Genomic DNA, 27,107 nt, shown 5'->3' on the forward strand with positions numbered 1-27,107 from the left:
TTTCCCCCCATTTTTTAGTCTCTAATTAAAAGCTTTTCACCCAATTCGCCTTTCTATGAATTCGACAGACACTATTCTCTTGCAATTTATAATTATTTTAAGATATCTATTGCTTGTTTGTGAATCTATCGTTATATGTTTTCAATAAATCCCGATTAAAATGAAAAGAAAAAAGTTGTTAAAAAATTACAAAGTCACAAAAAATCGATTTAAAATGTTTTTATATGCCGCCACAAATATGAAAAATAAATAACACTAATGAATTTAGGTAATCTTGTAAAAATTCAAGCTTATGTACTATACCATCAAATTTAAAATTTCTTAGTTGTCAAAGCGAATAAAATAGTGACAACATAATATTAGCACACTGTATTCGTAAAGAAGGGATTTATATTATGATAATTGATTTAATAAATTTTAATCGGAACAGTGTTGAATTAAATAAAAAAAGAAAAGAACATCTGGAAATCGAAATTATCATTCGGTGAGAGAAACAATCATTTTTCCCCAATCTCCCCCTACTACCCTCTCTCGATTCTCCCATCACTCCATTTTCTCCGACGCTCTTAGATTCTTCTTCGGCGCCGCCGCCATCGCCGCCGAACCGGAGGTTCCTCAGACGCCTTCCTTCCTGCGGAATTCCGAAGCAATTCAATTCTTTCAGTCGATGCACTCTGCTGTTCAGCTTCGCACCCCACACCAAACCACTACCCATACCTAAAACCTAATCTAGAGATCCCGCTAGCATGCTTTACGGTTAATTTCGATCTGTGCATTGATTCATCGATCGGATTCGTAGGCGTCGCGATTCTCTTTGGAACTGGGGGAAATGGCGGGGCAGAATCCGAATATGGATCAATTTGAGGCGTATTTCCAGAGAGCCGATGTGGATCGGGACGGACGGATTAGTGGGAATGAGGCCGTTAATTTTCTCCAAGCTTCAAATTTGCCCAGACAAGTCCTCGCTCAGGTTCCTCTATTTTTTGGTTTTCTATCTATTTTATCTTTGTCGGTGTTCCATTTCTGGGTAGGAAAATCAGTCTCTTCTGCTCGTTACTCGATGATGAGATGAGTTGCTATAACCACTGTACTATTCTTTACGATCAGTCACCAACTTGCCATCTTAAGATGATTACTAAGTGATATGTTGGTTTTCCACTCTTATCACTGGCTAATTTAGTTCAAGATGCGGGTAGAGTGTCCGGTGGTGCTGAGTTTTCCTTAACTGACCGCTAGTTGCTTAGTAATTAGAAGGTCAAAGCATTTTTGCTGTTAAGTTTTTAGCTAAATATCTCCATAAATTATAGTAACTGGATGAGTTGTAAGCAAATCCAAGATGCGTAAAAAGCGGAGCAGGTTTGTCGTTTTTAGGCTGATCTTTGCTAAATAGCTCCGTAAACTCAGTTGTGAAGGTTAACTTTGCTGTTCCCTTGAGGATTTAGACCATCTTAACTTTGTACGAGGCAGCTGAAACAGTTGATCTGTGAGGATCTGAAGGTCAAACTCCATTGTCAGTTTGGTTTCTGTTGTTCAAGCTTAATCATCTATGGGATCTAGAATGAGAGCATAAGTCATTAGTCTCATCGTTTTGAAGTTGGATGGGATTATGTCTGAATGGTTCTCTGCTTTTTCTGTTTGTTGATTAATGTGTTTGTTTTGGGTGCATGTGTAAATTTTCAATGATGTTTTAGACAAAAAAAATCTTTAAAGTTGGGATGGAAGGAGGTTATGTAATATTACAACTTTGATATTTGTTGATAATTAAGGCAACACATAGGGTAGAGGTGTATGCAGCGGTTCACCTATATATATTTCTTAATCTCGAAGAGAGGTAGGGTATTCCATGCTTTCTTTCATCATAAACATTATATTTATGCATGAGATTTATGCATGTCACTGAAAATTGTTCATATGGTGATGGGTGTTTTCAAACTTGTTTTTAGTGATCTTGCTGTTCTTATTTGAATGCAAGAGCTATGTATTGCTTTAGCAAGAATAGTTGTTACAATTAGACTGTCATGCAAATACCTTAATCTGCTGCAACTACAGCAATGTGCCCTTTGGAAATGTTTTGTATAATGGATACTAAATAATCATTGTGTTGGGCAGATATGGACTTTTGCTGATAAAAATCGACTCGGTTTCCTGGGTCGTCAAGAGTTTTATAATGCTCTTAAACTTGTCACAGTTGCTCAAAGCAAGCGAGATTTGACCAAAGAAGTTGTGGAGGCTGCCTTAAATGGTCCAGCTGCATCCAAAAGTCCTCCTCCTAAGATAAATCTTGGGCTACTGATTCCTCAGCCAAATGCAAGGGCAAATCCATCTCCGGTACAATTGGCTGGCTCTTCATCCCCTTTGCCAGGTATCAGTGTAAGTAGCCAGCAGGCACTTCTAACTCAGCCAAACCAAGTGATGAGGCCTCCTCAGCCTTTGCCTCCTAGTTCTGGATTCCAATCTCACCCAATTGTTGCAACCCATGGTATGCCTGAGACTGGTTTGATAACCACATCTCCTCCTAATTCGTTCGATTCTCTTGGTGGGAGTGTGGATGGCTCCCGAGCTGGAATTTCTTCTCAAGGAAACAACAGCAACTTGATTCCTTCTGCAACTCAGGGTGTCTTTGGCCAAACAGTGTCACCTATGACTCAACCAAAAGCACCAGGGATCAGTGGGTCACTACAATCTGCTTCCCCCACCCTTTCAGCAACAGGAAATGGTTTACCGTCAGACTCGGTGTTTGGAGATGTGTTCTCTGCAACATCTTCTCAACCACAACAGAACTCCTCTGGACCAGCATATCCAACAAGTAGCGGACCTGTCTCATCGATGGGGAATTCAGTGTTGTCTAGAGACCAGCCTTCAGTTAAGCCAAGTGGTGTTTCTGAACCTCCAACTACTCAAGCTCAACAATTCCAGTCCGCTGGAAAAGCAAGCCAGGATGTTTCGGCACATAAACCTCCTCTGTTTCCACCTGCAGCTGGGCACCATCCTCCTGCAGCTGGCCGTCATCCTCCTGCAGCTGCACATCATCCTCCTGCAGCTGGACAATCTAAGGGTCCTTGGCCAAGAATAACCCAGTCTGATGTTCAGAAGTATGGCAAGGTCTTTGTACAAGTTGACACTGACAGAGATGGGAAAATTACTGGTGACCAAGCACGCAAATTATTCTTGAGTTGGAAGTTACCTCGAGGTAAGCTCTAAAATATTTAAATCAGAAAACCCTGAACCCTTCTTTTCCTAAAATAACTCAATCATAATTATTGCTGAAATCTTGTCATCTAAATCTGATCCTAATCCATTCAAATCACCAAAAACATCGCCAAAAACAAAAATAAAACCGTTGCAGCTCTTCTCCTCTTCTCAAGACATTAATTATTCCTTATTATCCTCTTCTCAATTAATTATTCCATCTTCTACTCTAGTTCTTTTTTAGTATAGCAAGAATAGAAGATTTCTAATCTGTTGGTGGACTATCTATGCCTCACTCAGTGCGTGACTGATTTTATCCAATTTGGGAGATTTGACTAGTATTAAAAGGGTAAAATCGTGCTCAAATAATTAAGAGGGTATAGTCTGGTGGAAGATCTATTTTCCCTGCCTTTTGCTGGTCCCTTTGCTGTGAAAGAATGAAGTCTCAAACTTAGGTGGTTTGTTATTAATGGTATTTGCTGGATGGATCTTATGATTGTTTGTAGTCTTTGTAAAAAGCATGTCGCCATTAAAAGTTTAAAACTATATGCTATCACGGCTGCCTCTTACCAGTTTTCCTGATATGGATTGTTGTATTTGTTTTGTTAGAGGTCTTAAAACAGGTCTGGGACTTGTCTGATGAAGACAATGACAGTATGCTTTCTTTGAGGGAATTCTGTGTTGCTCTCTATTTGATGGAACGATACAGGGAAGGGCGCCATCTTCCTACAGTGCTTCCTCACAATTTTATTTTAGATGAGACATTGTTTCCTGCCCCTAGTCTACCTACTGCTGTGCACGGTGTTACATCATTGAGACCACCTTCTGGTTGACATTTTATTCTGTTCATTAACAACATCTACATTGTCAAATGGTTTACTTGACTAATGTCAGTCTATTCTATGTAAGGTTTTCAACCACCCCAAGGGTCTAGCAATGCAAGAGCTATGCCTTCTGCTGGTCCCGGAAGGCCACCACGCCCAGTACCTGTTCCCCACCCTGATGAGCCCATTCAACAAAAGGCTAAAGTACCGGAGCTGGAGAAGCGTCTCTTAGACCAGCTTAGCTCAGAGGAGCAAAATGCATTGAACAAAAAGTTTGAGGAGGCAAAGGATGCTGAGAAAAAGGTTACTTATTTTACGCCGCTCTTCTCTTTTTCCAGAAATTCACTCTTGTTTTGGATACTAAATTTGATCTTGTTGTGGTTTTTGTGCTTAAATGATTTGATTACAATAGTGGATAGAGAAGTTATACTAATATAGTCTCATAGATTGAAATTGTGTATGCATGTGCCATGTATATCTGGACTATCTCTTCTATCCCAACCTATCCCTTTCCTGCTTATTTTCTCCCATGCTCTTATTCTTGTTAAAGTCACACATCAATAGTATGGTGCGGTCAATACACAGAACTTGTAAAATCAACTTTTGTGAAGTGACACTTAGAGTTCAAATCAGAATGCTTTAATACTGGTCAAACTAGTATATAATTTGCTTCTTATTTTAATTGACATTTCTTCAGTGATTTTAAATTGACTAGTTACAATACACAAAACTTGTAAATCAACATTTATGAAGTGACACCGAGTTCAAAGCAGAATGCTTCAATGCTGGTCAAACTAATATATAATTTGCTTCTTATTTTTATTGACATTTCTTCAGTGATTTTGAAATGACTAATTACTCATTGCTGTTAGTGCATTTTTTTGAACTCATGCCATGTAGCATTTGTTGATCATGAAACAGCTTGTTGTTGTAGCTGTTTTCTCACACATCATGTGTCTTTCTCAAGCCTGAAATTAACCTAAGTACATAACTACATATACAATTCAATCCTTAACATAACAGTATCTGATGCAAAATAGGCTATTATCTTTCATTTTGGAGCATTATGTTTTGTACAATGGAGCATTGTCTTTCGCTTAGGCTTGTAGTTGAGCTTGAGGGCAATATGATCAAACCAAAGAGCAGAGAATCTGACATCAGTTTTCTCCCCTTTACTTTGGAACCTTAATTTTTTGACATGCAATCTCTTCAATACAGGTGGTAGAGCTGGAGAAGGATATTCTGGAAGCAAAACAGAAAGTTCAGTTCTACCATGCTAAGATGCAGGAACTTGTGAGTTCTTTGTTCATTTATGAGAACGGCATACAGACACAAATTATGTGTGGGATATACACATGTCAATTTTTTTTATCTCAAAACTTATCTTGAGCTTTTACATGACCATTTCTTTGTTCAAATCACTGATGTTTTCTCCCATTACAAAAATTCTAATAATAAGAAATTCCCATTTGATGTGCACTTATGACATATCTGCTGCATCCCTCATGTACCATTTGATTTCAGGTCCTGTACAAAAGTCGATGTGATAATAGGTTGAACGAGATATCTGAAAAAGTTGTAGGCGACAAGAGAGAGGTATATTCTTGCATATGACTCATTCATGTCCACTTTTTATTGCTATTTGTTGACTCATTTGTCTGAGCTGTTCTTCCTCAGGCTGAATTGTTAGCGAAGAAATATGAAGAGAAGTACATGCAGGTTGGAGATGTTGCTTCCAAATTAACAATCGAAGAGGCCACATTTCGTGATATTCAGGTAACCATTGTGTTTCATTACTCCAGTGTTGTAAAAAACGCGCCAGGGGCGCGCTCGGGGCGCGGGTCGCCATGATCGAGGCCGGCTTCGCCCCAACATGGGTGAGCCGAGCGAGATACGTGGGGCGCCGTCGTGGCGCGCTCTGGGCGGTTGGGGCGTGCTCGGAGCGGCCGGGGCGACTGGAGCGACTGCGGGGGCGACGATGGCCGTGAATCTGTTTTGTGTAGAGGGAGGAGAAATATGACTTGTTTTCCTTTTTTAATACTAGTACCTTTAATATGGAGTAATCTTTTGATAAAACCGAGGCATTCCACCGCCTCTTTGCCCATTAAATCTTTCCAACTTTTTACTTTTCCTCTTTTCTATACTTCTACTTTTTACTTTTCCTCCTTTCTATACTGCTATTAATTTATTATTTCTTCCCATCTTTCATCTTTTTCCAAAATGACTCTATTATAAAATACGTTAATTAAATATTATAATAAGTAAATTGATTATAATTCCTCCAATAATTCTTTTCTACCCAATGTCAAAATTGAACTTTAAAAATATTTTTTTCCTATTATGTAAATATAAGTATTTATATTATAGTGAATTATCTTTAATCATTATTATTACTAATATATAAATAATAAATAATTTTGCGCCCCGATTCGTGGGTCCCTCGCCCCGCGACCGGGGTCCAGCCTCGTCGCCCCGGACCGACCCACGACCCTAACAACACTGCATTACTCTGTGATTTATAACAATGGTGTTACCAGTTCTATGATTCTCATTCTTTTCAGATGTCTGATGATACTATTTTGGTCATTTCATATGTAGGAGAAAAAAATGGAACTGTATCGGGCAATTGTTAAAGTGGACCAAGAGAATGCTGATGGTGCTCAGGTATGTACCACGTCCAATTGATTTAGAGGGGACCTGTGAGAATTTTCAGAGTAAAAAATGTTCACTGTCTACCAGGATCGAGCTAATCAGGTCCAATCAGATCTTGAGGAACTAGTGAAAGCTTTGAATGAACGTTGCAAAACTTATGGATTGCGTGCAAAACCAATTTCACTCCTTGAACTTCCATTTGGTAATCACAATATGTGCATGTGCCATCATTTGCATTTCTTGTAATTTGAATAGTTGAAAACCACTTTATTAGCCCTAGTTTATGCAAAGTACTATGTTATTTGTCACTGCAATCTAATTAATGTGTGGTCTGTTATCAAATCCAGGCAATTAGTTATATGCATATCAGGTACTAAAAGCCGGAATTTAAAACTTGAAAGCATTTAATGTTTGTTATCTATAATCTGCAGCTGTACACCTTCAGTGTTCTCTATCGTTGAAGCTGTTTTCAAATGTTACATGATTTTAGTGTTGACCTCTACTTGGTGTAAGGATGACATTTTGTTTCTTGCTTTGCTTTTGGTTGGTAAATTTTCTTTTATGCTTGACTTGCATAAGTGAGTCAAGCCAGTTAAAGATAATCTACATTTTATCTGTATACCTCCGTCATCTTCACAGTGCAATTGGATAAATGCCTAGGTTGCATACTTTCCACTAGTTATAGGTTTAAAGAAGTATTGATTTGCTCAGGATTTTCACACAATCATAATATATAAAGCTGCCGCTATAGTTTATACTTGGAACCCTAAATTTTACTAACTAAACCACAAAAGACTCTGTACCTTGAGAGAAGCAAGTTAGATGGCAGCTCAACCAATTGGCTTCATTAAACTGATTAAAATAGGATATGATGAAGTTTGTCATGTTTGATGAGATATATTTTTGTTTATCAATAAATCACTGCTAAAGTTCATGTCCAGGCTGGCAACCTGGTATTGAAGGAACAGCAGCCGACTGGGATGAAGATTGGGATAAGTTCGAAGATGAAGGTACTTTTTGTGAAGCTAGATTCTTTTGATGCTAAAAGCATTTTTCGATACTTATCAAGATTCAGAGCAAAATCAGGGTTCAGACAGAGCCTTTTACTTTTACCTAGAAAGAGCAGAGTATTCGTTTTCAAATAATTTGCTCTTATTTGCCTCTGGTGGTGTTCATTATTGTAGGATTCACCTATGTCAAAGAGCTTACTCTTGAAGTGCAAAATGTGATTGCTCCTCCCAAACTAAAATCTGCCTTTAGAGAGAAGGTTTCTTCATTTCACAACAGCACGACTGGAAAATCACCTTCTAAGGCTGATAACAACTCGGAGTTGCCAAGTTCTGTGGAGAGAGTAACTGAGGATGACAGGCTAGAGACCTACAACTCAGAGCATACAGCAAGAACTCCACCTGACAGTCCAGCAGGAAATAATGCAGTTGCCAGCCCGTCCAAGGAATTCCGAGATTTGCGAATGAATAAGGACTTCAACATGAATGGCTCACCGCAGGCATTTGACACCCAAAGGTAATGGCACTACTTGGTTCTCCATATTTTAGATTAAAAAATATTTTCCTCTTTCGATTGTCTGGCAATTTTGACATCTGAGTCTCCATCTAAAGGTTTTTCGATCTTTTTATAAAACTTCTTGCTCTTGTACAAGACATCCTGAAGTAACCTGCTAAACAATTGCAGTGTATATGGGGCTGAATCTATATTTTCTGGGGACAAACGTTTTGATGATCAAAGTTGGGGTACCTTCGATTCACATTATGATGCGGATGCAGCATGGGATTCTGTTTCTGTTGCTTCAAAGGTATGCTGGAATAAAGTTATTGTTTCAGTAGTTTTTCCAGCTTTAATTTGTTGGTTTGCTATGGCATCTTAAGCCTTCCCTTCACATTGTTACTCAGGAAGCTGGTTCGTTGTTTGGCCCTGATGACTGGGGTCTAAACCCAATCAAAACAGGGGCCAGAGGCACAGATGCATCTCTTCCTAGGCAGGGGCCATTTTTCGATTCAGTTCCAAGCACCCCATCCAACATTGGTCTTCCAAAGCAGGGCTCATTTTTCGATTCAGTCCCCAGCACCCCATCCAACGTACCTTCTCAAAAGCAGGGGCCATTTTTTGATTCAGTTCCAAGTACTCCACTTTACAATTTAAGCTCTCCTCATGCGGACAATCTGTTCGCAAGGAATAGTCTGTTTGCAGACTCCGTGCCAACCACGCCAATGTACAACTTCAGCTCTCCGAAAAAATTCAGTGAAGGTTCAGAAGAGCAGCATTCATTTGATAGCTTCTCAAGATTTGATAGCTTCTCAAGATTTGATTCCTTCAACATGCAAGACAGTGGCCCTTTCAGTTCACAAGAGTCCTTCACCAGATTTGATTCCATGCGAAGCACTAGAGATTCTGCTGACTTCGATCAGGGATACTTCGCTCAACCAGAGACCCTCACAAGGTTCGACTCTTTCCGCAGCACTGCCGACTCTGATTATAATTTTGGGGCATTTCCTCCACAAGCGTCAATGACGAGATTTGATTCCATGAGTAGCACACGGGATGCTGATTATGGCCATGGATTCGATGACACAGCTGATCCGTTCGGGTCAGATGAGCCATTTAGGTCGTCTCGTGAAGCTCAAACACCATCGAGGGACTCTGGTAGTTGGAAAGCTTTCTAGTTTCCAAAATTTTATCATTATTTTTTGTGTGTGTGCGCTATCATGTTTGCTATGGAGCTATGTTGTGTGGGAGTTCAAGTTGTAGGTGAGGCAACTTGGTTCTTCCATTTGACAGAGCATTGAGCCGATCAGTTTTATCCTTTTCTTTGTGTAATTACTTTATTTTGACTTGCTCTTGATTATTAGTACTAGTATTTTTTATGTTGTTGATAATAGCATATTCATTTTCAATATTTGTCAGGATTGTAAAATTTGTAACACTGTATGAGAAGTCCTTTCTTTAATGGTCAGACATTTTCAAATTTTGATGAACGTGCTTGTGTGGTTCCCTTCTCATTTGTCACTGAAAATTGTGACTCTATTAATGTGGAATAGAGGGTATGTTTCTTTTCTTTTATAAGAACTGTAATGAGGTTAAGATAAAAATTGTGATGCCAATAATGCTTAAAGCTAGGTTAACGTATCCTTGTTAACTGTGGAAGCTGAGAAGCCACCATTAAGAGCATTCACAATAGAGTTGCTCAATGCATGACTCTATTGCAGTGCGTAAGACAGAGGGACGGCCTTGAAATCCGCTCCAAGTGCCGTGCATTGTTGGGCACTACAGTGGTTTTTTCAGTGCTATTGTGGCCTGAGAGTAATAACAATCACAACGTAATTTATTTATTAAAAAAAACCAATGGGTGTAGTCGAGTGACAAGAGACCTGTCCATGATGGTTCGGGGATCGATCCCTACCTTTGAGTATGAAACAACTTTTAATTTTTGGACTAGCTGTTTCACCCATGAGGTGCGGGGATAGTCACGGGACACATTGCTGGTGAATGTTATTAATTACCAAAAAAAAACCATGTATATATATATATATTATCTATTTCTACACACTTTGGCACATATCTTCATTTCATTTATTTCCATTTCTCACTGTTTTCTTTCTTACACTAGCAAATACACCACCCACTATGAATATGAATCTGACGTGCATTCTCATTGGCATAGCCGGATGAGTAACGATATGAATCATTCGATCACAGCCATACACCGACAAGATCATATGGGGTACTAGTTTTGACTAATGTGAGTTACCCAAAGTAGTTGATGTTCATGAAGTCGCTTAAAAGTGGTACGAACGGACGTGAGGTGTGTTGCAATCCCACTGAACAACAGTAAAAGGTCCAACGCAAATGTGGTGTCAATCATGCATCACCAATGTAATCTACACATGTAGAATACGATAATTGAGGATGACGGAGCTACCACATATGATTGGGCATAAGTCGAGCTCTAAGCTTTAGGAGGAGGCGACACAAGGGATCTCCGTAGCAAGAGTTCGAGAAGATACAGAGGATGTCTCCCTCTTCAATCAACAACCGAGATCCAACATTTTTTCTAACACTACGCTTTTGCATAATCCAAACAAAAACTTCCGCAAAAACCAATTCAAATAATTCTAAATCCCCAACCTCAAGTCCCAACTGAAAGACTGCTATGGAAAGATTTATCAAATTACCGAAACTAGAACAGCCAGGGCTCGCTCACCTGACCCGAAAAAAAGGCCAATGAGCACAAACATGTCTGAAAATGATTTCCTCTACCAACCAAATAAAACAATAAACTCCAAACAGACCCACTTTTCTCAACCAAGGTCTAGACCCAACGAGGAGGTTCGACTCTTTCCCCAGCGCTATCCTGGGGCCAGTGAAGCTCAAGCACCATCTGAGGTTTCATTATATTTTTTGTTAGCCAAGTTGTGTGGGAGTTAAAATCAACTTGGCTCAGTTCCTTAGTCAATCTCAGTGCAACAAATATATAAATATCTCAAATTCAAGCATTTCTATGCTAACAAACACAACAAATAACTCAATCTTCTACTTCAGTATTTGACATCTTCAAGCACAAAGTTTTCAATTGGGATAATGATACATGCTAAACCCTCACAATGCAAGATTGAACTACAGATTCAATCTCTCTCCTTATTATGGTGAAAAGCATTTCATCACAGAGGTATTAAACATGGATCAAATTGCACAAGAATACGCTAAATTCACAAACAACAAGCACGAAGCATTCATTTTTATAATCATAACATCAAGAGTTGATAATTTGTTCAACAAAAATTAACCCTAACAAGCCAATCAAAATGATGAAATCAACCGAGCTCTTTCTGCACCTTAATCCCCATGGAATTCGCAGTTCCAATAATCGACTTCGAGATGGACTCCAGCGACATGTACTGGCAGTAAGGATCGCTCTGCTTGATCTTCGCGATCTCGTACACGTGCTTCACCGTGATCGTCGACGCGCTCACGTGCCCCGGCCGCCCGCTCCCGTTCTCGATCCCCGCCGCCTTCTTCAGGTACCACGTCACCGACGGAGACTTCACCGTGAACTCGAACGTGTTGTCGGTGAAGGCCGTTATCGTCACCGCCATTGGGGTTTCCGCCTTGTATTTCTGCGTTCTAGCGTTGAAATCCTTGCAAAATGCCATCAGATTCAGCCGGTACTGACCGAGAGCAGGCCCCACCGGAGGCGCCGGCTTCGCGGCTCCCGCCGGCACCGTCAGCCGGATCGTCGCCGCCAGTGGCCGCCGTGTTAGGATTTCTTTGAGCGTCGCCATTTTTGGGTGTTGAAGTGAACGACGGCTCTGTTTTACCCTTTTGCTTGGCCCATCAAAGGGTTTTAGGCCCAATAAATGCTTGGCCCATAAAAGGGTTTTAGGCCCAATAAATAATACTCCATGTTTTGACCCCAGAAAAAAACTTTTGTAATTCCTTATTTTTTGCTTTCAACAAATAAAAAAAAAGAGAAAAACACGCTCCGCCTCTTCCACCACTGCAACAGCCTCTCGACGCCGCCGTTTACCTCACAATCCCGAGAGCTTAACACCGAGAAAGAAGTTTGAAGATGTTGCAGAGCAAGTCGTTCGTGAAGAAAACGAAACAAGGAAAAGTTTTGAAGGTCATTGATTTTCCCTAGCTAGATAATTTCTCTGTTATAAATTGAACACGTCGCTCTATTTCATTAGCTTTAGTGATTTTAGTTTGTAGAAATGTAATTTGTAATTTGTTATATTGGAACTAGGGTTTAATTTGGCATTTGTTTATTCAGGTAGTGAGAGAACACTATTTGAGAGATGATATTTACTGCGGCGCTCCTTTCTGCAAGGTTTGCAATGTTACTGGCGCGCGTCTTGACTCGAATGCCTCAACGATTATCGTAGTCGACACCAATGTCGTTCTCCATCAGGTGGAATTTTATTATTTTTGGACAATTGTGAGGAGTTTCAGTACTGTTACGTGTAAGAATTGGATTGTGCTTATGCGTTGTTTTCTGGTCTTTCTTATCATGTTAGATTGATTTGTTGGAAAATCCGGCAGTGGATAATGTTGTCGTGCTATCAATCGTCCTCGAGGAAGTGAAGAACAAAAACCTTGCTGTATATAATAGGCTTAGGGCCCTTTGCAGCAACACACTAAGGAGGTTCTTTGTCTTTTCAAATGAGTATCACAAGTAAGTTCCTATACGTATTTCACAGTTATGCATTAATAGTTGGTTGCTCTGTTTGTCATGTTTAGCATATTGCCACCGGTATGGTATTTGCTTTGCTTTAGATTACATGTTAATTTGTTGAAAGAGCTTTAATGAGCTTTTGTAACCACTGGTTGTAGTCAATAAATCTGATAATTGAAGCTATGTAGCTGTAGTAATTAACTAGGTTGCTTAGTAAACTTCATCTGGGGGTAAGAAAATTTGGAAAATTTGAAAATGCAACAAAAGGTGATGGAATTGTACCATATGAAGTTGGTTTCAAGGTAGATGACAATCATGATATATGTCCAGGAATTCCAGAGCAGACCTTTAGTGGCATCCCATACAGACTGCCTCAGTTAATATGAGAGTAGAGCACAATTTTTGCTAATCATGGGATTTATTAATTCCTCTTTCTTATCCAACATTATTGCTTGCAATATTAATACTCGGTGAATTGTTGCCCTCTGAAAAGATGAAGAAGTGTTACTTATTTATTATTTCTCTTGCTTTAGGGATACATATGTGAAAATTGAGACCGGTGAAAGTCCTAATGACAGGAATGACAGAGGTATTGTTCTTGCTTTTAATACATGGCTCCACCCTGAATTAAGTATGTCAAGATAACTAATGCAACAAAATTTGAGTAATCATACTGGTATAAGAGCAAGAAAAAATCTAATTTTTGCTGAAACAACCAACTAGACTTTTCTGATGCAAAGTGATTCAGATAAATATAAGCAATCTACACTACGAAAGTTAAATATAATTCCCATTTAAATATAATTTTTATGCTTGAAATATTATACTCCCTCCGCCCCATAAAATTATGGCATATGATATGACACGGGAATTAAGACAAAATTGGTAAAGTAAGAGAGATGAGGAGAAGGGTAGTTAAAGTAGTGTTAGTGGATAGTGGGACCCACATCATTATTAGTGTTTTGATGGTGGTATAAGTTGTAAATAACTTGATGTATAGGGAAATTGGGATAACTTTTCATAAATGGAAATGCCTATATTTTTACGGGACGGACGAAAATGGAAAGTGCACAATTTTTATGGGACGGAGTGAGTAGTAATTTTTTACATTAATGTTAATTTCAGCAATTCGGGTGGCGGCCCAATGGTATCAGAATCACCTCGGCGCTGCAGCACGAGTATTGCTGGTTACAAATGATAGAGATAACAAAAGGAAGGCTATTGAGGGTGGCATTCCTGCAGAGACGGGTATTGTTTATTATTTCTGCGCCAAAAATATTGGCTTTCTCTGCACATAATATACAACTTGAGGAGCTGAGTTGGTTTGTAAATACCGTTGGTTCTGGGCTTCCATTCTGCTTGTATATTAGTTTTTCCCTAATTTATATTTATATGCTATGATAATATTTTTTAGCATACTTATTTCAATATAACTGGTAATAAAGTTATTTTACCATTGCAGTTGAATCATATGTCAAATCCCTTGGTCAACCAGCACTGCTTGATCTGATTGTTCAGGCTCCCACTGAAGACGTTGCAATGGAGGATGCTGAAGATTTACGACCCTCAAAGAGAAAAACAATATATGCTGAGGTATTCAGGCCAAATATTCTTCTGCCTGGATGTACTTACATTATAGATTTCTGTTCTTTCACTGCTGGATTTTAATAAATTTCTTTGTAATGTGTCCTCATGCAGCATAAGCCCATGTCTGAAATTACTTCTGGTATGCATCATGGAATTTACCACCAAGGGAAACTTCGGGTTAATCGTTATAATCCATTTGAAGCATATGTTGGGAGTGAAAGTATTGGAGATGAAATTATTATTTATGGACGTACAAACATGAACAGAGCTTTTGATGGTGATATTGTGGCTGTGGAACTTTTGCCTCAAGATTGCTGGAAAGAAGAGAAATCTCTTGCAATAGCAAATGATGGTTTGTGGTTTTAATATATCTATTTTATGTTGACCATCTCTTTGCCTGAGGATTTTTCAATATCTTAAATTGTCATAGTGTTGTTTTCATTCTTACAGTAGACATCCACGGCTATGCTTTTTTTCTACAGTTCTTACTGTGACGTTCCATCTAACCCTTTCTTGTATATCAGATGATGAGGAGGATGATGATGTTCATTTAGCGCCGAGCAGTGCTGATGATGCTCCTAGAGGCTCACATCCATCACAAATTTCAAGCGGAAACAAGAGTGACATGCCTAGTCGCCCATCTGGTCGTGTTGTCGGCATTATAAAACGAAACTGGCACTCGTAAGCTCTAGTAACTGAACTACACTCTTATTTTTCTACATGAAGCAACTTGTCCTCCTGCATTCTTAGGCATTGATTAAGTGCTTCACATCAATAAACCATTTAAGTCCACATCCCTAAACATGATGGTATGTGCATTTTCCTCTGAGCTATGTCTGTTCTGAACTGCCTCTCTAATCCAGAGAAAGTGCTACATTTCTGTGAGAAAGGGTAGAAAATTTAAGATGCGCTTTTGCTGGTCGAATCTACAGACTTAATTTGGGCATGATGATATGAGAATTTTCATGTGAGCTATGTCTGTTCAGAACTGCTTCACTTATCCCGGGAAAGCTCTATATTGCCCCTTATTTACTGTAAGAAACCTTGTAGAGGTAATCAATATGTGCCTGTAGGCATTGAAGGAAAATGTCTGTCTTCTGCTCTTGAACTTGTGAAAAAATCATATAAGCAGCTCATTACAAATCTGAACCAAACAAATAGAAGTTTTGTACAGATAGTATATATCAAACAGAAGGCTAGAACAAGTGTACACGATAGATGACTGTTTGTATTTCACAGCTATTTGTATTCTCTTTATAGTTTATTGCAAACTTTTTCTTATGTGCAGTTATTGTGGATCTTTGGAGCCAATGCCTATGCCTGCTGGTGATGGTGGTATTGCACATGCTCTGTTTGTCTCAAAGGATCGGAGAGTTCCAAAGATTCGCATACAAACCCGACAGCTTGGAAATTTATTGGACAAACGAATCATTGTTGCTGTGGATTCATGGGACCGCTTATCTCGATATCCTTCTGGACATTATGTCAGAACCATAGGCGATATAGGTGATAGAGACACCGAAAGTGAGGTATGTTGTAGAATTTTACCTTTCACAACATCTGGTGTCTTTTCAGTATCATGAAAGTGAGCAACAGTTATGCATTTTACCTAACTATGTTTTCACATTCAAAATCAGCATGCCTTCGTACTTTCGTTAATGAATATCATGCTTAAAGCTTGGCCAAAGGAACTTATAATTTTTTATGATTTTAATATACATACATGAATAAACAAAAAAACTAAAATTGAAGATATATAGTGTGCAGTTACTCTCTTACTTGTTAATGGTAATTGAATAACCTAGTCTTATATTTTGTTTATACCTGCACATTTACAGTTAGTTTGACTGTTTTGTAATCAATTGAATATAATAGGCGATGGCAAAAAGGCCTGAATAAGGTTTTAACCATCAAATAACTTCTCATATATTAATGATTTGAAGTAATAAGAATCTTTAACTGTTTATGGGAATTGGGAAAAAAATAAAGGAAAAGACCTGATAGACTTATGGAAGATTAAGTTAAAATGATACAGTAAAAATATTAGGTAACCAATAGAAGGCCTGCTTAGTTAACAGTCTGGTGGGACCATAATAAATGAAGCACCCATGATCAAACAAAATATCAACCAAAATATGATAATCAGAAAATGCTTAAGTTTTTCCTTCTAACTGGAATATCATGTTAAAATAATATTGGGATGCTCATACCCACCCGTGCATGAGGAGTGCTATTCAATAATATCTTAGTCTGAAACAGCATAAATTAATTTGCAGGTGGTACTGATAGAAAATGATATTGATGCAAGACCATTTTCCTCTCAAGTTTTGGCATGTTTGCCACCCTTACCGTGGTCTGTGTCTGCTGAAGATATAGCAAATCCCATCAGGCAGGATTTGCGTCATATTCGTGTCTTCAGTGTGGATCCTCCAGGTATTTGATCTATCTGTGATTTTGTAGAACTGAACTGAACTGAACCACATCCTCTCTTCTTTAATGATTCCCTTAAATCTCCTACAATATGCATGTGGTGATGGCGCTTTTGGGGTACCATACCTTGGATAAAAGAATTGGTTTTGTTGGTGCAGGTTGCAGGGATATTGATGATGCTTTACATTGTACACTTCTTCCGAGTGGTCATTTTGAAGTTGGAGTCCGTAAGTTGTAGTTATTCACAAATTCGATGAGTATTTAGTTTCCTTGGTTCTTTTGCCAGTGAAGTATTTTAATTCCCGCACTTTCTACATTGTACAAACTCAACTGCCAGTTTTTGACCCATATTTTAGCATGCCTCCTTAGTCCTTAAATCTATTCGAATATGGATGATCCATGGTGTGTTACAGCATAATATTTGGTTATTAGTTGGTTGTGCCATTTATTTTAGTTTGAAGACTTCAGCTGCATTTTAAGATTATTTGTAGTTAAAACCAATATGTGATATTTGTTCTCTCTATATGCTTTAGATGCTGTATCTTATTGAAATGCTATTAGAATGCTTTGTCCCCTTCACAGATAGACTGTAGTCTGCTTATTTGTTGATTTTTTGTTCTGTCCACTAGATATTGCTGATGTTACAAATTTTCTTCATTCTGGAACCCCCTTGGATGACGAGGCTTCACAAAGGGGCACTTCTGTCTACCTTGTCGAGAGGCGTATTGACATGCTTCCAAAACCTCTTACTGAAGGTGGTCTTGTTTACATTTTTTGTTATTCATATTTTGTTTCCAGAACTTGCACTGTTGCTGTAGTTTTACCTTAATGATTAGTCTATTTACATGATGCTTTCTATTTTTGCAGATATTTGTTCTTTACGCGCAGATGTAGAGAGACTAACTTTTTCTGTTATATGGGTACATTCTTATCTCTTTATAATTGGATTGAAAAGGATTGTCTTCCATTATTCCCCCTGTTGCTTTGAGGGTTTGAATGTGTTTCATGAATTGAGATCTGGATCTGCTATCTGAATCACTCTTCTAGAATAATAGTTTGACTAATTGAAGAAGGGTGTCAGCTTCGAGCTGGTACATAATTTGCAGTGTTACGGTTGTACCTAAAAATGATGTGCTTGCAATCATTAGTCTAAGTTATATGGATGCTTTGTGAGCTTAGTATAGTTACACAATTAAGACAGTGCACTGCTTTACACTGTAGAGATTTCTTGCGAATTGTAAAGGCTATTTTGAGGGGATATGGCTTACTTGTAGATACCCTATTCATTTGTCATTTTTCTTGCCGGGCTGGAGGTTTGGAGCTCTTTCAACCATCAACCAAAAGGAATTGGCATTTTGAAAGATATGGATTCAAAGTGTACCTCTCATATTGCTTTTGTGTGTCATGGATTGACATTTGGCAATTTGATTTATTAATTTTCCTTGCAAGTTCCTTTGACTTCCAGATTAGACCTAGTCAAACATTGAATCTTTTGATTTGCGGTTTGCTTTATTCTGTTCGGAATCTTTAGCATGCTTAACAGCCTGATGACGTACACTGCATTATATGTGGCTTAGTCTTATAAAATTTAGCTATTAATCTGTAGTCAATCTATCTCTTTTTCCTTCTTTCTTTATTCTCTCTTTCCCCATTTCTCTATTCTCTTGTTCCCCCTATCCCTGATTACATACCTGTCTATTTCCATTGCTGTGTGTGGGAAACCAACAGGTCACTGAAGATTTCACCTTCTACATTTTATGATGTAGGAAATGACTCCTGAAGCAGAAATTATTTCTACAAGATACACCAAGGCCATAGTTAAATCTTGTGCTGCTTTATCTTACGTTGAAGCTCAGGCTAGGATGGATGATAGGTAGCTATCCCAAGGATCATCTTTCAAATTCATCCTTCAGTTTCTTCCTTTACTGCATGTGGCTGTTCTCTTCTGTTTTATCTAATACTACCTCTTATGTTTTTCAAAACATCTTTCTTTTTTTCAATCTGTTTTTGGCTTGTTTAATAACTTAGAGAACAAATATCTGCTTCCAAATTAGTACTCCTGTTTTGTATAGTGATTGGTCGCTTGTCCATTCATTAAATGTCACACATCTGTAGTTTCATTTAAAATTTAATAAGCAATGTTATGTGATTGCTGAATCAAATAACTGTAACATTATCCATAGTTTCTCTTAATACATAACCTTGATTGAAATTTACTTTGCTTTGTGTGTATTTATTTCGAACTACCTCTTTTCTTAAAGCATTTGGCAATTTTCTGTCATTATTTTGTATGCAAGTGAGACATGGACTAGTTATCTGATTGATAATTTCCTCGCACATAAAATCTTATCTTCTATGAATGTTATTTCCTCCCCTAATCATTTAAATTTACAGTCGCATGGCTGATCCATTAACTACAGATTTGCGGAATCTGAACAAATTAGCTAAGGTAACTTTTGAAAACTTTTTTTAGTAAACATCCTTCCTTTCCCTTCCTATGGCCATTATATAAAATGTTTTAATGTGGTAGATAATGAGGCAAAAACGTATTGAAAGAGGAGCCTTGACTCTTGCTTCTGCTGAAGTGAAGTTTCAAATTGATACTGAAACTCATGATCCTCTTGACATAGGTATGTTTTTCTTTTCATGTCCTTTTAGAGAGAATTCGTTAATAACAGAAGCAGCAAAAGGGGTCTTAGTTAGTCCAGGCTATTTATTATTTCTCTCATATAATTGATTATGAAATCATACTACAAAAAGTCCTTATCCTCTCATTAAAGGGATCATTACTACAAGTATTGTTTTTGTTTTGGTGAGGGGGCAGGGCGAATGTTTTGGGGGGAGAAAATACCCTAATCTGCTACCTCTCATTACACAGACTAAGAACATTAACATGTGATTGAACTTCATTAGTTATGCTTCATGATTAATTTAATGTTTCCAAAATATAAGGTTCATTATCTGTTGCTTTTTAAATATCAGTATGTGTTGAACACAAACACATTTCCTGCAAAAGTAAATTGAAGTCGTAGTCAATAGGTCTAGCCTTTCTGCTTGTGCTGGTTTGCATTTATTGGACATCACTGTGTGTTCTATATGAAGCCCTTTTCTCTTATGTGGTTATTTGATATGTTTATGTGCAGGCATGTATCAAATAAGAGAAGCAAACCAGATGATTGAGGAGTTTATGCTTGCAGCTAATATATCTGTAGCTAAAAAAATTCTTGAACATTTCCCCCCCACTTCTTTGTTAAGGTACTGTTTAAGTCTCTTTCACCAGAAATATTATTTTCTCTTTTGGTGGATTGTCAGTTTAGAATCTGTTGTGAATCTTGTGATTCACAACTAACTGCTCCTTGCTTAAATTAATTTATTGACTGTTCCTATGCATACATGCTGCTATGTCATAGAGAAAGATGATGACTGGTGTATAGTTTTTATGATTCTACGATTATATTCATCGTTGGTGGTGTCAATTGTAGTGATGCTAAATTTCTTATGCAGACGGCATCCAACCCCAACTAATGAAATGCTCGAACCTTTAATTCAAACTGCTGCTTCTGTTGGTCTCTCTTTGGATGTAACGTCTTCTAAAGCACTGGCAGATTCACTTGATCGTGCTGTGGTGAGCTAGTCACTCTTGGAACTTCATTGCTTTAGAAGTCCAAGGACACTTATGTGTAGCGCTTACTACTTATCCGTAATACAAAGAAGAATTTTTCAGTATTCTAATATTCATGTGTAAAACAATTGTCTACGTTCAGTGTTCCCCTTTTCATCCTAGAAATAGCATTTTCTTATAAATACGAGTGCATTACATGGATAGTACTAAACTGTTAAGTTATGCCAGATCAATGTTATACTGCCTGTCTGCCTCAGACAGATAGATATTGTCATATTGCTGTACTCTGCTACAAAGAAATTAGATTTTTTAGGAGATAAGTTAAAGCATGTGGTATGTACGATATATATACCTATTCTCTGTTTTTAGCATGCATATTTATTGCATCCGATATCTGTTTTTCTCATTTAGATCTGAACTCCCTCTTTCCCCCACATATCAGGGTGATGACCCATTTTTCAATAAGTTGATCCGTATTCTGGCAACAAGATGCATGTCACAGGTAACTAACTCAATATAAGTAAATACTACTAGTATATGTTTCTTCGTGATAAGGTACAATAAGAAATGTGGGTTTATCCATGTTGAATTTTCAGGCAGTGTACTTCTGTAGTGGAGATTTAAGCCCTCCAGAGTTCTATCATTATGGTCTTGCTGCTCCCGTATACACGCATTTCACTTCTCCCATCAGAAGATATGCTGGTATGAGTAGGAATCTGTTATTTTTCATCAGTTTGTGATTTTAAAACTCAATATGCTTACAGATGTGATTGTACACCGATTGCTTGCGGCATCCTTGGGGATATGCAGGCTCCCAGATATATTCCAAGACAGACCACGGCTTACTGGCATTGCTGATAGTAAGTATACCACCATGACAGAATTTATTTACGTGAATGCTCTGGAATATATATGATACTTTTGCGATTGTTTTATTTGATAATCTTGGAATACTATAAATTTCAAGTGATGCATCCTAGTGCTACATTATTTGTCTTGTTCATTCTGTAATCTCCATGTGTACTTATTTTAATAATCAAACGATGGAGACACTTAAATTGGGCTAACCTAATCTGTGTTATAGATTGTCACCTTCGGTCATGCCAGATACTGTAGACGACAGATGGTCGTTTATTTCGATGTTCAAGTGACTTCTTCACTAATCTCATTCCACCATTTTCACAAGGAATTGGCTCATTAGCATAACCCATTTTGCCAGAGTATAGCGTAACATGTGGAGCCAATTTTGTTGCTCAATGTCTTACAGTATACTGGTTATGCGGATTAGATAAATTACACCTGATTTTTAGTGGCCAGTTAAATTTGATTTCATTCCGATTGCAGCAAATCGAAAGGTTGCATTGAGTCTGCCTCACATCAAAACTGATGTTATAAACCCAACTTGGCCCTAGGTGGTGATTCAATATGCAATTAACCCAAAAGAAAAAGGGATGCTTGTTTTTATTTTTGTTACTAGAATTATGGTTTAATTCTTTGCATTGATCTTTTGGAGATTGTTGTGTTCTGTTGCGTTGAAATTCTTGTCACTGGTAGTAAAGTGTGGTGTTTTTGTGCTACAGATTTGAATTATCGCCACAGGAATGCCCAGATGGCTAGCCGGGGTTCAGTTGAGCTCCATACACTCATTTATTTCAGGAAAAGGTAGCGACTGAACTAGTGAATCACACTCTTCCTTACTCTCTTTCTCTTCATTCATATGGCTTATGGTATCTCTTGTTCAGGCCGACTGATACTGAGGCAAGAATACTGAAAATAAGAGCAAACGGCTTCATTGTGTTTGTGCCAAAGTAAGTTTCCCTATAACTGATAGCATATTTATGTCTTTCTCATCTCTGACCCATGTCATTTCCCTTCAAACTTGTCTGCTAGTTTAGTAGTCGTTCATATGCTACAAACAAAATCTTACTCCGTTAATTTACTTCTCTGTCCTACAGTTTGAGGCTGTTAACTAATGGTTTTGTACACTAGTAATGTTACCATTTAGTAGTAGTGCCTTGGAGAAAGTCCTGTATAGCCATTTATTTCTTCTTATTGATGATGGTAACACTAAAACTATTGTGCATATTAATCAGATATGGGATTGAAGGACCTGTATACTTGACGTCGAGAGGGCAGAAAGGAGGTGGTGAATGGATCATTGATGAGCAGCAGCAAAAGATTAAGAAGACTAATGGGGAGGTGTCTTACGGTGTTCTGCAGCCAGTGAGGATTCACATGGAGGTCGTAGAACCACAGCCCAACAGGCCTAAGCTTGAACTCACGCTTATCTGATGATGGTGAGACTGTTTCCATGTAGTTTCTTCACTACCCTCTTGATTGTCTGGGTTACTTTACTTCCATTAGCTTTTATAGGAAACTAAGTTTTTGATTTGTTACCTTTATTTTATTTTTTACTCTGTGCGTTAAGTTTATTAGTGATTCTTCGTGGCTGTAGTGTAGACGATGCTGTTATACATCTGTTGTATACATTTTTCCCTAAAATAGATATACAAGTGTTACATTTATCTGGTATCTTATATATTTTTGAGAATTTTGTTTACTAATATTAATTTTTTGGCAACGGGACACAATATATACTTGTAAATACTCAAGAATGATGTTCTATCAGACTCTAATTCTCCACACATTTAGGGCAAAAACTTGTGTACATCCGGCCAGAGTTTTGTACTGTATTTCTTTGCAGTACATGTGCCGACTTGAATGAATAACACTCTCTGTATATATGCATCAATACAATCAACCAAAAAATGAAAATATGATCGAAACAATCAATAGAATACCAAACGAAATAATCTGCTGACTTCACTCGTATCCTTATTTGTTCGACTTTGCTTCTTCTTTTTCATTTTCTTCGGTTTATGGGGCTTCCAAGGATTGTTCGACTTTGGCATCCGAGGTTAAAAGGCATAATCGGTTGCTTAGGACAAAACCCACATGAAAACAGTGCACCACACAGTGAGCGAAAAGGCGGCCGCTATGTAGGTCCAGAGAAATAGGACAGAACACTCCTCTTGTGCGACATCAACTAGCTGTGTCATGGTCCCAATGTTCATAGCTGGTGGAAGAGTGTACTGGACCATGAGCACAAACTGGAACAGAGGATCGTCCGGGAGAAGCCCAAAATGCGCCGCTGCTTTCACAACTCCAATTCCTGCTGCTGGAAGCAACATGTATCTCACTACGATCACCACAACTGCCAGTTTAGGCTCCAATTTCGACTTGTTGAATCCTGCATCCAAACATCATCGTTACTGATAACTCGTTTTTGAATTCGATTGAATCTACTTGATTATTCAAAAGTAGTACCTTCTGTGAGGTTGCCCCCTAGGATAAGGTTGATGCATGGAATGGTTGCATCCCTAAACACAAACCCAAGTTAGATGATGATGAACATATATACATCAAGAGAGGTGAGTTAGGCTCCTACATACCCTATGACTGTGATGGAATCATTGACCACTTTAAGTGGAGCACTGCTGCCAACGACAAGGTTTCTAAGCCATGAAACAGCCCCAAATATGAACCCAACGAACTGAAAAATAACCTCCCAGGTGTGAGTATGGTCATATTCATATATTCATTGCAAGGAAGCGAAAAAACGAGAGAAAGAAACTGACAGCAGCAACGACGGGAGGTGCTTTTAGCTCTTCCAATATTTGACGCAAAACCGCCAACAATTTGTTCCCTAGTGCTTCAGCTGGCTTCAGATCCGTCGCCTACACAGATTTCCCATTTCGCAATCAGAGAAAACAACTTGTAAACAGAAACATCAGTTGAGGTACATACACTACTATGATGAAGAAGAAGACTTGTTGTCTGAGTAGCTTCCAAATCCTTATTTTGTTCGTTTGCTGTCTCCCCCTCCCCCTCAACCATTGCGCGATACACTGTGCTCGAGTTTTGTATCAAGTGGTACGTGTACGTCCACATGTAGAAGCAACCTAGCTGCTCACCATAATCAAACCAAACCAATATTACACATTAAAATCAAACCACATGAGTTTTACTTAGTAAATTTAGACTTACAGCCATTGAGAGAGAAGCATAGGAGAGACTGAGTGTTCTGCAGGTGGATTTTTCACCGAAGGGGTTGCCGGGCTCTTCACACATAGCTGGGATTAGAATGACCATAATGTTTCCCAAGTTGCCAGTGGCACACATAGCCACCACCAGATATTGGAGGTAAGGTTGTGGTTTTAGTATCTTGACAGCTATCCATCCAAGTGTGCCTCCTAACATAAAGGTGATCCCAATGTTGACAGGCATGAACCACCATGAAATTAGGTCTTGGAGCTTCACTGTCTTTGCAAGACTTGAAAACACCAATGCTGGAGTGAACACTGAAAACACAATCTGCCAACACCAACATAAATATATGAGTATTGCAAAAAGTTGGAGGAAGAGAAGGAGGAATGTAATGTAATTACTCGGTTCAAGGCTCGTCGAGTTTGGGAAGGGAAAAGCTTGAGATAATCAGTAGCCATGAAAGCTCCCAACATACACAGTAGAAGCACTTGTAGAATTGGCATCAGAGACACCTCCAACAATGAAACCAACCCCATTTTTCACCTCTTTTTCTGCCCAACTCCAAAAATTAAAAAATCCCACTTTTTGCTTAATCTGCCAACCAAATAAGATCTATTAGAGCAATTGAAACATTTTCATTTTCAACACAACTCATTTGAGGTTGACGTTCACAATTATAACGTGTTCTAGATTCAAAAATAGGATCATGCAAAGAATGACAGTAAGATATTAAGGCGACCTTGAAAACTACTCAAACACCTAGAGAAATAGTAGTAGTAATATTTAAATTCATGCATGTCTAATTTAAATAACTGCCGTTTTAGAATTTTTATTGTAAGACTTTCGATATTTTTTCTTTCTCAATTAACCTCTATGTCAATCAATTTTCTTTAGAAAAAGAGTATGTATAGCTGGATTCTTTTTTGAACAGTGGTCCATACCACATAGTATTTGATTCTCCTATATGGATTCCAGAAGTGAAAATAATATTTTTCATATGAAAAATATCATAATAGGTTAGATGAAATGAAGTGAATTAAAACCATATTAAATAATACTAGTACATTATTTAAGAAATTGACGTTTAAACATTAAATGAGAGAATAAATTAGGAAAAAAATAAAATAAGAGAAGTAAATAAAAAGTAAAGGTATAAAAAAATAAAATATTTTGCTATAAAAAGACTCAAATTAGATCAAAATATATGGTGTCAAAGCGGTCACACCACCTAAATTACATCCTCTACGGGTCAAATCCCTTCTCATATTCCGTAACGAAATTTAACTTTGCATAATGTGGCATCGTTATCACAATTATTCCAATCAAAATTATTTTTGTTCCACCCTAAATTAGTAAAGTATACAAAAAGTTAATAGAGTTCGTTAACTAGTATGATGAATACTTAGAAATTAAGCAATTAAAAATAATTTTAGAAAGTGAACAAAATAATCTGGTCGTACAAGTGTAATTAATTACTCCTACTATTCTACTGTATGTGCTTCTGGAAGTTTATTACTAATAGTAGTAGTACTCCATGTATTTTGCTGACGTAATTTCCAAATAATTATTGAGTTAAACAGATCAAATCATTCTGTTATTTTGAAGAATATTCAAGAATTGATGTTTTGGAATAAGAGAAGTGGTTTTGATAATGAATTTGGACACTTGGTTTTGAAGTCAAAATAATGTTTGAAAAATGAAAATGGTTGGGCACAATATTTATGACTGAAAGTACATTTTTCAAGACAAACTTACCTGTGCATGTTTTTAGTAGTATGAATTTCGGAAGAAAAAAAACAATTTCCCAACATAATAGAAAATTAAAATAGGAATAAAAAGTAAAGCAATTGGTCATTACGTCGGAAAATAGCCAATATTCTCCGTTGCCTGACTGTATAAATCTGGAGAAGAAATAGATGTCAAAATTAATTAATATAAATCCATTAATAAGCTACGCCATAACAACACAGATATTTTATGAATTGATTATATATATATATATATATATATATATATATATATATATATTCCTATATTTGTGCTGTGTGAGTGTCTTAGAGAGAGAGAGAGAGCATGCAAAATTTTGGTAAGCCACTTTGTAAATGGCACAAATCAACAATTTGTTTGAAAAGACAAAGCAAAATAAAGTAGAAGCAAATGTATTTTTAAGCAGATATAATCAAGTAGCAAGAATGAATAGAGAGAAATAAAATAAAATGAAGATACCTTAGTTTAAGTGAGAGAATTTGGAGGCTTGATGTTTTGTTTGTGTATATGAAATAATAGGTATATTAATTGTGGGTAGATGTATGTGTATATATAGGCGATTGGTAGGTGATGACTCAGAGTAGGATATATAGTTGGCAATTTTGGGTTTCACATGTTGTAATTTTATTACTGGCCCCCTACTAACGTGCAACTATATCATAAGTAATACTATTCCCATCAATTTCCTTTCATTATTTGTAACGCAAAAATATAAATACAATCATTGTTCACACTTCGCAGCATGTATGATTTTTGAACCAATGTGAATTTTATGCTACCTAAAATCCTCATCATCCAT

At 37.7% G+C, this 27,107-nt stretch overlaps 4 protein-coding genes across 6 annotated transcripts; 2 read left to right on the plus strand and 2 right to left on the minus strand.

The window, feature by feature from the left end:
• Nucleotides 1-463: 463 nt before the first annotated feature.
• LOC121786606 (epidermal growth factor receptor substrate 15-like 1) lies at nt 464-9,658 on the plus strand. Its single transcript, XM_042185245.1, has 13 exons — nt 464-970; nt 2,110-3,190; nt 3,799-4,017; nt 4,099-4,316; nt 5,232-5,306; nt 5,538-5,609; nt 5,691-5,789; nt 6,612-6,677; nt 6,753-6,867; nt 7,607-7,675; nt 7,850-8,189; nt 8,358-8,478; nt 8,576-9,658. The coding sequence occupies exons 1-13, from the start codon at nt 830-832 to the stop codon at nt 9,344-9,346; spliced, it is 3,387 nt and encodes a 1,128-aa protein (XP_042041179.1). The 5' UTR covers nt 464-829; the 3' UTR covers nt 9,347-9,658.
• Nucleotides 9,659-11,388: 1,730 nt separating this feature from the next.
• Nucleotides 11,389-11,985, minus strand: LOC121785884 (50S ribosomal protein L11-like). The gene has a single exon (XM_042184351.1). It carries the CDS (start codon nt 11,960-11,962, stop codon nt 11,495-11,497), a length of 468 nt encoding a protein of 155 aa, XP_042040285.1. The 5' UTR covers nt 11,963-11,985; the 3' UTR covers nt 11,389-11,494.
• Nucleotides 11,986-12,113: 128 nt separating this feature from the next.
• On the plus strand, nt 12,114-23,026 carry LOC121785881 (exosome complex exonuclease RRP44 homolog A-like). Of its 2 annotated transcripts, XM_042184348.1 has the most exons (24): nt 12,115-12,303; nt 12,454-12,591; nt 12,698-12,855; nt 13,389-13,444; nt 13,981-14,103; nt 14,318-14,448; nt 14,554-14,794; nt 14,967-15,123; nt 15,731-15,971; nt 16,719-16,875; nt 17,031-17,099; nt 17,502-17,627; nt 17,740-17,792; nt 18,639-18,745; nt 19,267-19,321; nt 19,403-19,502; nt 20,016-20,127; nt 20,377-20,497; nt 20,937-20,996; nt 21,091-21,196; nt 21,259-21,354; nt 22,075-22,156; nt 22,237-22,302; nt 22,588-23,026. In XM_042184348.1, the coding sequence occupies exons 1-24, from the start codon at nt 12,250-12,252 to the stop codon at nt 22,784-22,786; spliced, it is 2,808 nt and encodes a 935-aa protein (XP_042040282.1). In that variant the 5' UTR covers nt 12,115-12,249; the 3' UTR covers nt 22,787-23,026. The 2 variants fall into 2 exon arrangements, 1 of the variants encoding a protein (XP_042040282.1); XR_006047080.1 differs by lacking the exon at nt 22,588-23,026 and having other exon boundaries at nt 12,114-12,303; nt 21,305-21,354; nt 22,237-22,293.
• A 63-nt stretch (nt 23,027-23,089) lies between these two features.
• LOC121785882 (protein PIN-LIKES 7-like) lies at nt 23,090-26,892 on the minus strand. Of its 2 annotated transcripts, XM_042184349.1 has the most exons (9): nt 26,768-26,868; nt 26,400-26,442; nt 24,943-25,135; nt 24,542-24,868; nt 24,302-24,460; nt 24,133-24,231; nt 23,947-24,047; nt 23,822-23,874; nt 23,090-23,744 (listed from the first exon to the last, which is right to left on the minus strand). In XM_042184349.1, the coding sequence occupies exons 3-9, from the start codon at nt 25,075-25,077 to the stop codon at nt 23,434-23,436; spliced, it is 1,185 nt and encodes a 394-aa protein (XP_042040283.1). In that variant the 5' UTR covers nt 25,078-25,135; nt 26,400-26,442; nt 26,768-26,868; the 3' UTR covers nt 23,090-23,433. The 2 variants fall into 2 exon arrangements, with proteins under 2 accessions (XP_042040283.1, XP_042040284.1); XM_042184350.1 differs by lacking the exon at nt 26,400-26,442 and having other exon boundaries at nt 26,768-26,892.
• Nucleotides 26,893-27,107: the final 215 nt, after the last annotated feature.

The sequence above is a fragment of the Salvia splendens genome, chromosome 22, assembly GCF_004379255.2.
Source record: "Salvia splendens isolate huo1 chromosome 22, SspV2, whole genome shotgun sequence".
Classification (NCBI taxonomy): Eukaryota; Viridiplantae; Streptophyta; class Magnoliopsida; order Lamiales; family Lamiaceae; genus Salvia; species Salvia splendens.

Bases quoted from the DNA above. Each gene is read 5' to 3' on its own strand.
- LOC121786606 (XM_042185245.1), top strand. From the start codon at position 830: ATGGCGGGGCAGAATCCGAATATGGATCAATTTGAGGCGTATTTCCAG. The intron at 3,191-3,798 runs GTAAGCTCTAAA...TTGTTTTGTTAG, and splicing joins GAGTTGGAAGTTACCTCGAG to AGGTCTTAAAACAGGTCTGG. The intron at 4,018-4,098 runs GTTGACATTTTA...ATTCTATGTAAG, and splicing joins ATCATTGAGACCACCTTCTG to GTTTTCAACCACCCCAAGGG.
- LOC121785884 (XM_042184351.1), bottom strand. From the start codon at position 11,962: ATGGCGACGCTCAAAGAAATCCTAACACGGCGGCCACTGGCGGCGACG.
- LOC121785881 (XM_042184348.1), top strand. From the start codon at position 12,250: ATGTTGCAGAGCAAGTCGTTCGTGAAGAAAACGAAACAAGGAAAAGTT. The intron at 15,124-15,730 runs GTAAGCTCTAGT...TCTTATGTGCAG, and splicing joins ATAAAACGAAACTGGCACTC to TTATTGTGGATCTTTGGAGC. The intron at 21,197-21,258 runs GTATGAGTAGGA...ATATGCTTACAG, and splicing joins TCCCATCAGAAGATATGCTG to ATGTGATTGTACACCGATTG.
- LOC121785882 (XM_042184350.1), bottom strand. From the start codon at position 25,077: ATGGGGTTGGTTTCATTGTTGGAGGTGTCTCTGATGCCAATTCTACAA. The intron at 24,232-24,301 runs GTATGTACCTCA...AAATCTGTGTAG, and splicing joins TTCTTCTTCATCATAGTAGT to GCGACGGATCTGAAGCCAGC. The intron at 23,745-23,821 runs GTACTACTTTTG...GTTTGGATGCAG, and splicing joins AGGGGGCAACCTCACAGAAG to GATTCAACAAGTCGAAATTG.